The 16,277-nt window shown below is 45.9% G+C and overlaps 1 protein-coding gene across 1 annotated transcript; it reads left to right on the top strand.

The window, feature by feature from the left end:
* Positions 1–6,289: 6,289 nt before the first annotated feature.
* LOC140207636 (uncharacterized) lies at positions 6,290–15,913 on the top strand. The gene is made up of 2 exons (XM_072276191.1): positions 6,290–6,344; positions 13,749–15,913. Exon 2 carries the CDS (start codon positions 14,157–14,159, stop codon positions 15,261–15,263), a length of 1,107 nt encoding a protein of 368 aa, XP_072132292.1. The 5' UTR covers positions 6,290–6,344; positions 13,749–14,156; the 3' UTR covers positions 15,264–15,913.
* Positions 15,914–16,277: the final 364 nt, after the last annotated feature.

Raw genomic sequence — 16,277 nt, 5'->3', positions numbered from 1 at the left:
TGCATCTCTGCATTTTGAATTTTCTCCCCAACTAAATAGTAGTCTGCCCATTAATTTCTTCCATCAAAATGCATGACCATACACTTTCCAACTTTGTATTTCATTCGCCACTTCTTTGTCCATTCTTCTAAACTATCTAAGTCTCTCTGCAGGCGCTCTGTTTCCTTAACACTACCTGCTCCTCCAGCTATCTTTGTATCATCGGCAAATTTAGCCACAAATCTATTAATTCCATAGTCCAAATCATTGACATGCATCGTAAAAAGCAGCGGTCCCGCCTATAGAACTCCACTGGTAACTGGCAGCCAGCCAGAAAAGGATCCCTTTATTCCCACTCTCTGTTTTCCGCCGACTAGCAATGCTCCACCCACGCTAGTAGCTTCCCTGTAATTCCACGGCCTCTTATCCTGCTAAGCAGCCTCATGTGCGGCACCTTGTCAAAGGATTTCTGAAAATCTAAGTACATTATATCTACTGCATCTTTTTGTCTACTCGGCTTGTAATTTTCTCGAAAAATTGCAGTAGATTTCTCAGGCAGGACTTTCCTTCCAGGAATCCATGCTAGCTTTGGCATATCTTGTCATGTGTCTCAGGTTCTCCATAATCTCATCCCGAGCAATCGTTTCCAACAACTTCCCAACCACTGATGCCAAGCTAACAGGGCTATAGCTTCCTTTCTTCTGCCTCCCACCCTCCTTAAATTGCGGATAACATTTGCAATTTACCAGTCATCCGGTACAATGCCGGAGTCTATCGTGTCTTGAAAGATCATCGCTAATGCCTCCACAATCTCCCCAGTTACTTCCTTCAGAACCCGACGGTGCATTCCATCAGGTCCAGGAGATTGATACACACTCAGACCATTAAGCTTCCTGAGCATCCTCTAAGTCGTAATTTTCACTGCACAAACTTCACTTCCCTGACACTCTTGAATGACTGATATACTGCAGATGTCTTCCACTGTGAAGACTGATGCAAACAACTCATTCAGTTCCACTGCCATCTCAGCATCTCTCATTACAATATCTCCAGCGTCATTTTGTATTGGTCCTATATCTAACCTTGACTCTTTTTTACCATTTATATACATAAAAAAGATTCCAGTATCTTCTTTGATATTATTCTTTGCTTTCTCTCGTAATTCATCTTTTCCTTCCAAATGACCTTGCTAGATTTCTTCTGCAAGTTTTTAAAAGCTCTCCAATCCTCTATCTTCCCACTAGCTCTGGCTTCCTTGTATGCCCTCTCTTTTGCTTTTACTTTGGCTCTGACTTCACTTGTCAGCCACGGTAGTGTCCTTCTTCCCTTTGAAAATTTCTTCTTATTTGGAAAAAAAATCTTACTTGCACTTCACTCATTTTTTGCAGAAACTCCAGCCATTGCTGCACTGTTGTTCTTCCTGCAAATGTCCCTTTCCAGTCAACTTCGTCCAGTTCCCCTGTCATGCCATTGTAATTTCCTTTATTCCACTGAAATACCGAGACATTGGATTTTATTTTTCCCTCTCAAATTTCAATGTGAACTCGATCATATTGTGATCACTGTTCCCCAAGTGTTCGTTAACCTTACGCTCTCATCACCTCCAGATCATTGTACAACACCCAATCCAACAGAGCCGATCTCCTGGTGGGTTCAACAACAGGCAATGCTAAAAAACCATCCTTTAGACAGTCAAGAAATCCTCTCTCTTCAGGTTCAGAACTGACCTGGTTTTCCCAATCCACTTTCTTGTTAACATCCCCAAAGATTATCATGACATTACTTTTCTGACACGCCTTTTCTATCTCTTGCCAAATTTGTAATCCACATCCCGGCTGCTGTTAGTAGGCCTGTACACAACTGTCATTAGGGTCCTTTTACCCTTGCCATTTCTTAATTCAACCCATAGAGGCTCTACACCTTCCAATCCGATGTCATCTCTTTCCAATGATTTAAGATTAAATCGTACATCACATGGGCAGACCTCCAGCCTCGACAACTGGAGGAGTCCGCTGCCGACAGGGCTGCGTGGCGCACCCTGACCGGAAAAGCTGCATCTGACTTTGAGGATGACCGAAATCAGCGCCTTGCAGCAGTACGAGACCGACGCCACAAAGCTGTGTCTGCACCCGTTCAACAACCGCCATTCCATGTCCAACCTGCAACCGCAGGTGTGCTTCGGCCTTCCGCCTCCGAAGCCACGTGAATATCCATAGATGACTGCACAATGTCTTGTCTTCCTCGGACCCCGAGAGCCAACCACCTACCTACCTTGTGCACAGGGCCTTGCTGTATTATTTGTCTACTAACCTACCTTTCTGATATACCGTATATCCTTGGGCGTTCAGCTCGCAATGGCAGCTATCCTTTAGACAAATTTCTGAGTGGGCCACAATGTCATATTTGCCAACCTCCAGCTGAATTGCAAGATCGTCCATTTTATTTGTTATGCAGCGTGCATTCAAATCCAACACTCTCAATCCAGTATTTACTGTATTATCTGCACCACCACTCTATTACCCTGTAAATCATCCCACTGGCTGTGATTAAACCTCATCTCCTGCCTTTCCTTCGGGGTTTGTGTTGGCAACGTTTCTTAGAAGTCGAATATTGAAAGGACGAGATAGAGAGGTCGTGGAGGGCGATAGAATCTGGTTATCACAATGCCACAAATACAACTTAAATATGCAGACGATAGGCTTTCGCCACGGCTTGAGATTCTAAATTGGAGAATGGCGCTTTATTCACAAAATCCTCACAGACCACAGTGACGGTATGCTGATCCCAGCAATGGAACCCGTCACTACCGTCAAATGCCAGGAGGGACATAATAATCAGAAAGTCTCTAGTCGCAGCCGCGTAAATAAAAAGTGATCTCAGTGGGTGTGTGGCGCATGCTCAGAATGCGAAGGAGACAGACAAACTGAGCCAGGTCACAGACTGATGAAGGGGAGGAATGACCCATTTTGATACAGAGAGGGAAGCAGAGAGTTTGATATTGTGCCTGATGCCGCAACTGTAGCCAGTTAGAAGATGAAGTCTTGTTCCTCAAAATTGTTTTGAGCTGTGACAGTGTTTTTATCACAAGAAACCATGGAGACTAAAATTATCGGAGTTGAAATGTTATCCTTCACTAACTGACGTGTTTTGTAAACATTTAACAGTGTAGAAGAGTCAAAGGATTTGTGTATGGGAATCACAAACACTACATCACGTTAGTTCCGCTGTTTCTGTCAGTTCACCAGCGCTTGAATGCCGCCGATCCTTGAATGTGGAGGTGGAGATGCTGGAGAAGACAGCGCCCCACTCGCTACAAGGAGAGCCGATCACGTGTCCATGTCCGTGATCTGATTGGATACATTGCCATGACGTTGATAGCAGTGTGATGTCATTCACTGGCTCTCATTTTGGCAGGGATTCAGTTGGCCATCGCAGATCCATCCTCCCGCCACCCAACTAGGAATAGGGTTCCCCTTGTCCTTACCGACCACCCCACCAGCCTCTGGATCCAAAATATAATTCTCCTTAAGTTCCGCCACCTCCAACGGGATCCCACCACTAAGCACATCTTTCCCTCCCCCCTCTCTCTGCTTTCCGCAGGGATCGCTCCCTACGCGATTTCCTTCTCCATTCGTCCCCCCGCCCCCCACAACCCTCCCCACCGATCTCCCTCCTGGCACTTGTCCTTGTAAGCGGAACAAGTGCTATACATGCCCTTACACTTCCTCCCTCACTACCATTCAGGGCCCCAGACAGTCCTTCCAGGTGAGGCAACACTTCACCTGTGAGTCGGCTGGGGTGATATACTGCGTCCGGTGCTCCCGATATAGCCTTCTATATATTGGCGAGACCCGAAGCAGACTGGAAGACGGTTTCAATGAACAACTACCCTCTGTCCCCCCGAGAAAGCAGATCTCCCAGTGGCCACACATTTTAATTCCATGTCCCATTCCCATTCTGATATGTCTATCCGTGGTCTCCTCTACTGTCAAGAAGAAGCCACACTCAGATTGGAGGAACAACACCTTACATTCCGTCTGGGTAGCCTCCAACCTGATGGCATGAATATCGACTTCTCTAACTTCCGCTAAGGCCCCACCTCCCCCTCGTACCCCATCTGTTACTTATTTTTATGCACACATTCTTCCTCTCACCCTCCTTTTTCTCCCTCTGTTTCTCTGAATCCAGATCCATGATCCTCTCATATCACTTTTGCCAATCACCTGTCCAGCTCTTGGCTCCATCCCTCCCCCTCCTGTCTTTTCCTATCATTTCTGATCTCCCCTCCCCCCCCCCCCAACACTTCCAAATCTCTTATTAGCGCTTCTTTCAGTTAGTCATGATGAAGGGTCTCGGCCCGAAACGTCGGCTCTACCTCTCCCAGAGATGTTACCTGGCCGGCTGCATTCACCAGCAACTTTTACGTGTGTTGCTTGAAATTCCAGCATCTGCAGATTTCTTCGTGTTTGCAGATACACCAACAGCTTCGCACTGGGAAGCAGCCATTCACCTGCTCGGTGTGAGCGAAGAGACTCATTCAGTTAACCCACCTTGTGATGCTCCGGTGAGTTCACAATAAATAGAGGCTACATTTCTGTCCGGAGTGAGCAAAGAGTTTTACTAAACCATCCCAGCTGCTGTAACACCAGCAACTTCACATCAGGGAGGAAGTTCAAATCAGCTCTGTGTTAAATGTTTAATCATCACGGTGACTGAAGGCAGCTGCAGGTTTATGAGGGACTGTTACTGTCAGATTCTGCAGTTCTTGCGGCTGCTCATCGCACCCAAGACTGAACCCTGGTCACTGAGCATTGGAGGAGTCCGTTCTGCTGATGTTAGCCTTAAACTAGACTAGTGTTTAATATTGTGGATCTGTGAAAGATAAATCAGTTCTGTATCAAATCCCGTGTCTCAGGTACTTATTGTCTCTGCCACACTCACAATGTAAACTAGGGAGGCCACTCAGACTATTTGATCCCTGCCCATATTTCCGTTCCATATCAGTATATCAAAATCTATCCCTGCCGTTCCCCTCTCACTCTCCCTGTGATGACAGGTTGCAACCAGTCACCACTCCGTGGGAGAAGAGATCTCCCTTGAATTTCAGAGAATCATAGAAATCTACAGCACATTACAGACCCTTTGGCCCACAGTGTTGTGTCGACCATGTAACTTACTCTGGAAACTGCCTGGAATTACCCTACCGCATAGCCCTCTATTTTCCCGAGCCCCATGTATCTAGTCTCTTAAAAAACCCTATTGTATCCGCCTCTACCACCGTCGCTGGCAGTGCATTCCACACACACGCCACTCCTTGTTTAGAAAAAACTTAGCTCTGACCTCTCCTCTGTGCCTACTTTCAAGCAGCTTAAACCTGTGCCCCCTCGTGTTAGCCGTTTCAGCCCTGGGAAAAAGCCTCTGGCTATCCACACGACCAATGCCTCTCATCATCTTATACACCTGCATGAATTTCCTGCATGATTGTCTCCAGGCTGAATAAGACGACGTGCTCACTGTGGTTTTGACGTTCTTCAAGGCTCCGGACGAAGTTGGTTAAACTCTTTCCCCGCTCTTTCCAACGTTTTGTGTAATCTCCACTAATTTCAAAGGACTGTGCTTCAGACAGCTGGATTGTTGCAATGCGCCTCTCAAGCCTGACAGCAGACTAGCGAATGAATTTTCGACAGAGCGGAGTCAGATAGAGTTGGCAGTATGATTCAGGGCTTTAGGGCTCCAGAGAATGATGGGGTCTAGAGTTTACGAGGAGGAGGAGAAATCAGACCAGCAGGATATGGCTACAAATGAAAGATCAGAAACATTTGGAAACTGGTTGAATGAAAAAAAAAGTGGTTAATTTCTGCAAATTACTGGTGGTAATCAACAGATCAGGCAGCAAATGTGGAGAGGAATAAATACACAACGTTTAGGCCGAGCTCCTTCAGTATGCTTAGCCTGTGAACTCCGCTGCTTATTTGCTGCCTGAACTGCAGAGTTCCTCCAGCATTGTGTGTGTGTGGGTCTCAGTATTTCCAGCAACTGCAGAATCTCTTACATTTGTAAGAGGATTGTACTTTGGCTTTAGATACACGGAATACCTGTTGATATTGAGCAAATCGTTTATGGGATCCGCTTTCTGTGTTAAAACAGCTACTGAGTACTCTACACAAAAAAAAAACGGAGGTCTGGACATGGAACCGAAGCTTGCCGGAACTTTTAATGGCACCGTGATTATCCAGAAAGCTCGGCATAACAATTTTCGCCGTCGCGGAAACACCGATCAAATGCGCAGGCGTCAGGGTTGATGTTTGTTCCCGAATATCGCGCATGCGCGCAGTACAGTAAAGGCCTCGGAAAATCGGCTCCAGGTAGGAGACGGTTTACTGGTGGGGTTTTCAACACCGAATTCGGGATAATTATTGTGAGCTCCGGACACCGTGACCCGGAATCCCGGGACAGTCCTGATCTCTTCCCTCTCTCTCAGCCCCACGACCCGTACACGGGCCCCGGGGAGCTTCCCGCTGGTGAGGGAATGGGAACCGATGGATCTCTCAGACAGAGCTGAGCTCCAGCTGTCTAAATGCAAGGATTGGGAACTCGGAGAAAGGGAACAAATATTTTAAATCACCTTTGTTCTACCTCCTATCACAAACGAGAGAAAATCTGCAGATGTTGAAAATCCAAGCAACACACACGAATTGCTGGAGGAATTCAGCATTAGTACTCTTCCTTAGATGCTGCCTGGCCTGCTGAGTTCCTCCAGCATTTTGTGTGCGTTGCTTCTTCTACCTGCTCTTGTTCTGGACTTTTCTACTCGTGAGAGCACGTTTTGACCCACTCTCTCTGGGTACATAATTATAACAAACACTTTTGTCCTGGGCAACAAGTAGCTTTCACATCACAAATGTGCCGGACAGACTACTGCCTTTCCCTTTATATTCATTGGCATTGCCATCAATAAGCTCAGCACCGACAGTCACCTTGGGGGAGGGTTCAGGGGAAATATTTATGTACGATACAGAAACTGTGTGTATTGTGGTGATGCAAAAGTTGCTGGAGAATTTGCAAGTGGGAGGAAGTGGAGTGATATTTGGAAATCTGACTTTTAAAAGTGTCATTTAGCAAGCAAATCAGATATGGATGGTGTGCAAAAGCTGGAGTGAGAAAATTCTTCCTAACCCTCTACAGGCCTGCTACGTAGGTTGTGTGAGAGTGCAGATGAACGTGATCAAACCCAGAGGATATCAAAGTTCTTATTGACAGTGATTTACTAGCTGTTAAAATGAGTACCTCTATTTAAAGTTCACTGTGCACATATTGTTGTCACTGGGTAAAAATTGCACAGCACAAGATATTTTGGCACACGGCTCATTACAAATTAGATGGGACATTGGTGGGAAGGTGGGGAGACTTCAAGTGTCCTTGACAATCTCACCTGCTAGGTGTGCATCCAGCTGCAGCTTGTAACCCTGCACGTTAGGGAGTTTGAGCTGGAAATGGATGAATTCCAGATCATTTGGGAGTTGGAGGGGGTGATGGATATGACATGAAGAGAACTGAGTTACACCAAAGGTGCAGGACACAGGAAACTGGGTGAGAGTCAGGAAGGGGAATGAGGTTAAATAGCCATCACTGAGTACTCTTGTTGCTATCCCACACAACAGCAGGTGGACCACTTTAGAAACCGTTAGAGGGGATTACCTAGCAGAGGAATTTCAAAGGGCTGATAGAGGATTTGTTAGTTAGGGAATTAAAACTAGCAGAGATCTAATATACTAGTGGTGAGGCTTGTTAGCTAGTGCTAGTGTGTGGCAGGGGGTGGTGGTTAAATTAAAGTTGCAGGCGGGATTGGAGCCAGAATGGCAGAACAGATGGGTGGAGAGGGTGAATTGAAATGACTTATATCCTTAATATACACGAGGAGTAAAAATCTTTACATTAATTCTCCATCTAAATGTGCAATGTGTAATTTCTAGTAATCTATTATAAATAGTACAGTCATTATAACATAGAAATACAATTGCATCAGTAGGAATTAATCAGTCTGATGGCCTGGTGGAAGTAGCTGTCCAGGAGCCTGTTGGGCCTGGCTTTTATGCTGCGGTACCATTTCCTGAGGGTAGCAGCTGGAACAGTTTGTGGTTGGGGTGACTTGGATCCCCAATGATCCTTCGGGCCTTTATATGCACCTGTCTTTGTAAATGTCCTAAAGAGTGGAAAGTTCGCATCTACAGATGCGCTGGGCTGCCTGCACCACTCTCTTCAGAGTCCTGCGATTGAGGGAAGTACAGATCCCATACCAGGCAGTGATGCAGCCAGTCAGGATGCTCTCAATTGTGTCCCTGTGGAAAATTCTTAGGATTTGGGACCCCATCCCAAACTTCTTCAAGCTTCTGAGGTGGAAGAGGTACACAGCCACATACCACACAGCCGGTGTGCACAGACCAGATGAGATCCTAGGTGATGTTCATGCCGAGGAACTTAAAGCTGTTTCCTCTCTCAACTCCAGATCCATTGATGTCTCCATTCCTTCTGTAGTCCACAACCAGTTCCTTATTTTTTAGTGACATTGAGGGAGAGGTTGCTTTCTTGACACCCAGACAGATGTTGTTCAGACAAAGTCAGCAATCAAAAGGTTGAGCATGGTGTGATGACTGTGCAGAGCTGTGTTTTTCAGAATGCAAGAAGCATCGTAGGAAAGGCAGATGAGCTCAGGACATGGAATCATGATATTGTAGCCCTTACTGGGACTTGGTTGCATCCAACAGTCTGAGGGATTTAGAGGAACAAATTTGTAGAGAGATTGCAGACTATGCCAAGAAACATATGTTGATATAGTAAGTGATTTTAACTTTCCAAATATTGACTGGGTCGACCATACTGGAAAAGGACTATCTAGGGTAGAGTTTGTCAAATGTGTCCTTAATCAACATGTAGAATTCCCAATGTAGAAGTGTGCAAAAAGCTATTCGGGAATGATCCAGGGCTGGTGACAAAAATTAGTGTATGGGAACACTTTGTATCTGGTGCTCGTAATGCCATGAGATTCCAAGTCAATATGGAAAAAGAGAGGTCTGGACCACAGGCTGAGATTCTTGGGAGTCCTCGTACAGGATTCCCTTAAAGTTAACCTGCAGGTTGAGTCAGTAGTGAAGAAGGCGAATGCAATGTTTGCATTCATTTCTAGAGGAATAGAGTATAGGAGCAGGGATGTGATGTTGAGGCTCTATAAGGCGCTGGTGAGACCTCACTTGGAGTATTGTGGGCAGTTTGGGTCTCCTTATTTAAGAAAGGATGTGCTGACATTGGAGAGAGTACAGAGAAGATTCACTAGAATGATTCCGGGAATGAGAGGGTTAACATATGAGGAACGTTTGTCCGCTCTTGGACTGTATTCCTTGGAGTTTAGAAGAATGAGGGGAGGCCTCATAGAAATATTTCAAATGTTAAAAGGCATGGACAGAGTGGACGTGGCAAAGTTGTTTCCCATGATGGGGGAGTCTAGTACGAGAGGGCATGACTTAAGGATTGAAGGGTGCCCTTTCAGAACAGAAATGCGAAGAAATTTTTGTAGTCAGAGGGTGGTGAATCTATGGAATTTGTTGCCACGGGCAGCAGTGGAGGCCAAGTCATTGGGTGTATTTAAGGCAGAGATTGATAGGTATCTGAGTAGCCAGGGCATCAAAGGTTATGGTGAGAAGGCAGGGGAGTGGGACTAAATAGGAGAATGGATCAACTCATGATAAAATGGCGGAGCAGACTCGATGGGCCGAATGGCCGACTTCTGCTCCTTTGTCTTATGGTCTAAATTGCACAAAGGTCAATTTTGATGGTATCAGAAAGGATCTGACAAGCGTGGTTTGGGACAGGCTGTTTTCTGTCAAAGGTGTACTTGGTAAGTGGGAGGCCTTCAGAAGTCGAATATTGAATGTGTAGAGTTTATATGAGCATGCCAAATTAAAAGTTGAAAGGTAACTGGTGCAAGGATCCTTGGTTTTCAAGAGATATTGAGGCCCCAGAGATCTTGTTCCTCTAAATGCCTCGGACTGTTGGGTGCTACCAAGACTCATTAATGACGGCAAATCATAAATCAATGCCCTGAGCATATCTGATTTTCTTTTTTAGTTGTCTTCTGTTGGTTTTAAAAACTTTCCAGTAGTTTTTGTTGTATTATTTGCCCTCTCTTTGGCTTTTATATTGGCGTTGGCTTTGGCTTCTCATTTCAGCCACGGTTGTGTCCTCCTGCCTTTCCAATGCTTCCACTTCTTTGGGATGTATCTACCATGCGCCTCCCGAGTTGCTCCCAGAAACTCCAGCCATTGCTGCTCCATCGTTATTCCTACCAGTTTCCCCTTCCAATCAAGTTTGGCCAGCTTCTCTGTCATAGAAACATGGAGAAATTCTGTGCAGAAACAGGCCATTTGTCCCCTCTGGACAATGATGAAAACATTTAAGCTGTCTAATGCAACCACCTGCACCGGAACCATCACCCTCCATACCCCTACCATCAAGGTACTTATCCCAGCTTTTCTTAAATGATGAAATTGATCTGGCATGAACCACTTGTGCTGGCATCTCATTCCACACTGTCACAACCATTTCAGTGAAGAGTTTTCCCACATATTCCCCTTAAATTTTCACCTTCACCACTTACCCATGACCACTGGTTATAGTCCCACCCAACCTCAGTGGAAAAAGCCTGCTTGCATTTACCCTCGTAATTCTGTATACTTTGAACAAACACTCAAAGCAATGTATAATTTCCTTGTTTATGTTCAGAGCCTTTTTTAGGTGTATAAGATGATGAGGGGCATTGATCGTGTGGATAGTCAGAGGTTTTTTCCCAGGGCTGAAATGGCTAACACGAGGGGGCACAGTTTTAAGGTGCTTGAAAATGTGTACCAAGGGGATGTCAGAGATAAGTTTTTCACACAGAGAGTAGTGGGTAAGTGGAATGCATTGCCAGCAATGGTGGTAGAGACGGATACAATAGGGTCTTTTAAGAGACTCTTCGATAGGTACATGGAGCTTAGGAAAACAGAGGGCTTTGCGTTAGGGAAATTCTAGGCAGTTTCTAGAGTAGGTTACATGGTCGGCACAACTTTGTGGCCTGAAGACTCTAATATGTTGTAGATTTCTATGTTCTACGTTAAACAGCGAAACAACATTGGCTGTCCTCCAATCCTCTGGTTCCTCCCCCTGTCACCAAGGATGATTTAATTATCTCTGCTAGGGGCCCCGACAATTTCTGTACTTACCTCCCGTAGGGTCCAAGGGAGCGCCTTGTCATGCCCTGGAGATTTATCCACCCTAATCTGCCTCAGGATAGCGAACATCCCCTCTTCTTTAATCTGTACAGGGTCCACGATGTTAATGCCGCTTTCCCACACTTCGATACATGCTGTGCCCATCTCCTGAGTAAATAGAGACGATCTTCCGCATCTACTTTGGTTCCAAACACGGATTGCCATTCTGGTCTTCCAGAGGACCAACTTTGTCCCTTGCAATACTTTTGATCTTAATGTATCTCTAGAACCCCTTAGGATTATCCTACATCTTTTTTGTGAGGGCAAACTCATGCCTTCTTTTAGACATTTTGATTTATTTCTTATGTGTTCTCTTGCTTTTCTTATACTCCATAAGAACCTACCTGCCTATCCCTGTTATGCAACTCTGTTTTGTGCTTCACCAGGGTCTTAATATCTCTTGAAAACCAAGATTCCCTACAGATTCTATCTTTACCTTTTATTCTGACAAGCACATACCCGCTTTGTACTTTCAAAATTTCACTTTGAAGGCTTCTCACTTACCAAGCACACCTTTGCCACAAAGCAGCCTGTCCCAGACCACAGTTGCCAGATCCTAGTGTCATAACTCCAGGTGTTGATCCATGCCCTGAACACATCCGCCTTTCCGACACTGCTCCTTGTATTGAAATATACAGGATTGAGCATATTCACTGCACCATGCTCAACGTTTTCATCCTGACTTTGTCTGAGGACAGAACAACAGCTGTCTCCACAACCCCTCCACTATCTGTTCTGTTATTCAGGCTCCCATTCCCCCTGCAACTTTAGTTTAACCCCCTTCCCCCACCTCCCACCATGCAGCTCTATCACCCCTTTGGCTTTCATCTCCCCGATCAATAAAAAGGAGGTGCATACCAGGTACAGGAAGATAGGAACAAATGAGATACTTATGAAGTTTGAGCCTCAGCTGTGGCAGCGTGTTTGTGTCCTTGAGCAAGGCACTTAACCACACATTGCTCCAGTGTCTGTGCGAGGAGTGGCGCCCCACACAGACTTCCAACCTGCACCTTGTAAGGCATGAAAATGCCTGATGCAAGCCTCTCATGGTCTGAGTCGACGTTCCTTCCTTCCTTCCTATGAAGTACAGGAAATTCAAGTGAACCCTTATGAAAGAAATAAAAGATGGCATGAGGTTGCCCCAGCAGACAAGGTGAAGGAGACTCCTCAGGGATTCTGCAGACATGTTAAGAGCAAAAACGTTGCAAGGGAAAAAAATAATCCTCTGGAAGATCAGAATGGTAATCCATATGAGGAGACAACATAGATGGGGGAGATTTTTTTTGCATCCGTATTTACACCGGAGATGGACACAGTCTATAGAAGTGAGGCAAAGCAGCATCAACTTCATGGACCCTGTACAGATTGCAGAGGTGGAGGTGTTTCCTGTCTGAAGGCAAATTACCATGGATAAATCCCCAGGGCCTGACAAGTTGTTCCCTGGGACCCTGTGGAAGACAAGTGAAGAAATTGTCGGGGCCCAAGCACAGATATATAAATCATCCTTAGTGACAGGTGAGGGACTGGAGGATTGGAGGACAGCCAATTTTGTTCCGCTGTTCAAGGCAGGCTCTGAAAGTAAACTAAGAAATTGTATGTTGGTGAGCTTGACATCAGTACTGGGAAAGTTATTGGAATGTATGTGCAGGAACCAGATATATAAGTATTTGGATAGATGTGGACTGATTAAGGATAGACAGCATGGCTTTGTGCATGGTAAGTCATGGCTAACCAATCTTATAGAGTCTCTCAAGGAAGTTATCAGGAAAGTGGATGAAGGCAAGGCAGTGGATGTTGTCTACATGGACTTTAGCAAGGCACTTGACAGAGTCTCATATGGAAGGTTGGTCAAGAAGGTTCAGTCACTCAGCATTCAAGATGAGATAGTAAATTGGATGAGACACTGTCTTTGGGAGAAGCCAGACTGTGGTAGCAGATGGTTGCCTCTCTGACTGGAAGCCTGAGACTAGTGGTGTGCCACAGGGATCAGTGTTGGGTCTGTTGTTGTTTGTCATCTATATCAGTAATCTGGATGACAGTGTGGTTCACTGGATCAGCAAATTTGTGGATGGCACCAAGATTGGTGGTGTAGTGGACAGCGAGGAAGACTATCATGGCTTGTAGTGCAATCTAGACCTGCTGCAAAAATGGGTTGTGAAACCAAAAAATGGAATTTAATGCAGGCAAGTGAGGGGTGTTGCTTTTTGATAGGACATAGGCTGTACTCAGTGACTGGTAGGGCACTGAGGAGTGTTGCAGAAGAAAGGGGATCTGGGAATACAGGTCTATATTTCACTGAACGTAGTATCACAGTTAGATAGGGACAGAAGTTAGAAGATGATTTCTCCAACTTGCGTTGACCCTCACTGTGACAGTGTGATGTCAGATCACACCTTGGTGACTAAAGTGATCTGGTGTGAAATGTTGTCCTTCACCCACTGATGGATTTTGTAAATGTTTTTACAGGTTAAAAACGACAAGGAATCTATCTACAGGAATCTCGAACACAACACGCCAGTTTTTCTGTCTCTGTCCAGATATTTAAGAACTGGAGTAAGAGATTCACTCGATCATCCTTCCTACTCAGACTGTGGGGAGGGATTCACTCGCTCATCTGACCGACTGGCACGCCTGTCACCTCACACAGGAGAGATCCCATTCATCTGCTCAGACACTGGGAATGGATTCAGTCCCTCATCTCAACTGACAGAATATCAGCAAGTTCACACTGGGACAAGGCCATTCACCTGTTCTGTGGGTGAGAAGGGATTCAGTCGGTCTTCCCACCTGTGGACACACCGGTCAGTTCACACTGGGCAGAGGCTGGTCATCTGCTGAATTTGTGGGGAAGGATTCACTCGGTCATCTGACCTGATGGCTCGCCAGTCAGTTCACACCGAGGAGCGGCCGTTCACCTGCCCAGACTGCGGGAAGGGATTCAGGTACTCATCTAAACTGAAGGGACATCAGAGAGTTCACACCGGAGAGAGGCCGTTCACCTGCTCAGACTGTGGGAAGAGATTCACTCGGTCATCACACCTACAGAGTCATCAGCGAGTTCACACTGGGGAGAAGCCGTTCACCTGCTCAGACTGTGGGAAGGGATTCACTTGCTCATATGAACTGAAGGTACATCAGAGAGTTCACACCGGAGAGAGGCTGTTCACCTGCTCACACTGTGGGAAGGGATTCACTCAGTCATCTCAACTGAAGGTACATCAGCGAGTTCACACTGGGGAGAGGCCGTTCACATGCTCAGACTGTGGGGAGGGATTCACTCAGTCATCCCACCTACAGAGACACCAGCGAGTTCACACTGGGGAGAAGCCGTTCACTTGCTCAGAATGTGGGAAGGGATTCACTGAGTCATCCAGCCTACAGAGACACCAGTCAGTTCACACTGGAGAGAGGCCGTTCACCTGCTCGGACTGTGGGAAGGGATTCACTCGGTCATATGAACTGAAGGTACATCAGAGAGTTCACACTGGAGAGAGGCCATTCACCTGCTCAGACTGTGGGAAGGGATTTACTCGGTCATCCCACGTACAGAGTCATCAGCGAGTTCACACTTGGGAGAGGCCGTTCACCTGCTCAGACTGTGGGAAGGGATTCACTGAGTCAACCAGCCTACAGAGACACCAGTCAGTTCACACTGAGGAGAGGCCATTCACTTGCTCAGACTGTGGGAAGGGATTCACTTTGTCATCTCAGCTACTGAGACACCAGCGAATTCACACTGGAGAGAGGCCATTCACCTGCTCAGTCTGTGGGAAGAGATTCTCTCGGTCATCCCACCTACAGAGACACCAGTCAGTTCACACTGGGGAGAAGCCGTTCACCTGCTCAGTCTGTGGGAAGAGATTCTCTCGGTCATCCAGCCTACAGAGACACCAGCGAGTTCACACCGGGTCGAGGACGTTCACCTGCTCAGATATTGGGAAGAGATTCTCTCAGCCATCTCCACCAAATGTGCATCATTGAGTTCTCACTGGGGAAAGGCCATACACTGCTGTGAATGTTGGAAGGGATTTGCTCAGTAAACTAAACTTGTGACACACTACAGGGTTCACACTGGGGAGGAAGTTTCAATAAGCTGCATACCGGATATTTGTCCATCACCGTTGCTGAATGCAATTTCGAGAGTGACTGTTGGTGCTGAACTCTGCAATTATTGCTGCTGGTCACCACACCCAGTTCTGCACCATCAGCAACCAGGACATGCCCTTTTCTCACTGTTGCCATCAGGTGGGAGATACAGAAGCCTGAAGGCACACACTCAGCGATTCAGGAACAGCTTCTTCCCCTCTGCCATCCGATTCCTGAATGGACTTTGAAAGCTTTGGACACTTTTTTAATATGCAGCATTTGTGTTTTTATACATTTTAATAATGTATTCATTATGCATAATTGATTTACTTGTTTATTTACTATGTTTTAATTTATGTATTATATTATTATCTATGCCAAAATATGTATTGCATTGAACTGCCGCTGCTAAATCAACAAATTTCACTTAAAATGCCGGTGATAATAAACCTGAAACCTGAAACCTGAAACCCTGGTCACTGGGCATGGGAGGAGTTTCTTCTGCTACACATTCACCTTTAATGGGACTGGAGTTTAATATTCTGGATCTGAAACAAATAAATCAGTTCTATTGTAAACTCTGTCTCTGGTACTTAGTGAATTTATAACACACCCTGTGTACAGTAAAGAGTCAACTCAGGCCGGCTGGACCCTGCCAGTGATTCTGTTCCATGACAGTCCTTTTCAATCCTCCCCTGTTGTTCCCCTCTCGCTCTCCCTGTGGTGATGGGTTCCAAAAGTCTCCACTCTGTGGGTGAAGAGGTTCCTCTTGAATTTTCTGCAGACTGAAGAAGTCAAGTAGACTGCAGTTCTGTCTGAGATGTTCTTCACCCCTCTAATCTCTGGACTGAGGAAGAATGACATTGGTAGTTAACCTCCTTATTCATGGCTCATTTCCACATTATGGGT

Source organism: Mobula birostris, chromosome 13 (assembly GCF_030028105.1).
Source record: "Mobula birostris isolate sMobBir1 chromosome 13, sMobBir1.hap1, whole genome shotgun sequence".
NCBI classification, from domain to species: domain Eukaryota; kingdom Metazoa; phylum Chordata; class Chondrichthyes; order Myliobatiformes; family Myliobatidae; genus Mobula; species Mobula birostris.
This window is presented reverse-complemented; position numbering and strand designations above follow the sequence as displayed.

What these genes read in the sequence shown, in the direction of transcription:
- LOC140207636 (XM_072276191.1), top strand. Translation starts at nt 14,157, where the DNA reads ATGGCTCGCCAGTCAGTTCACACCGAGGAGCGGCCGTTCACCTGCCCA.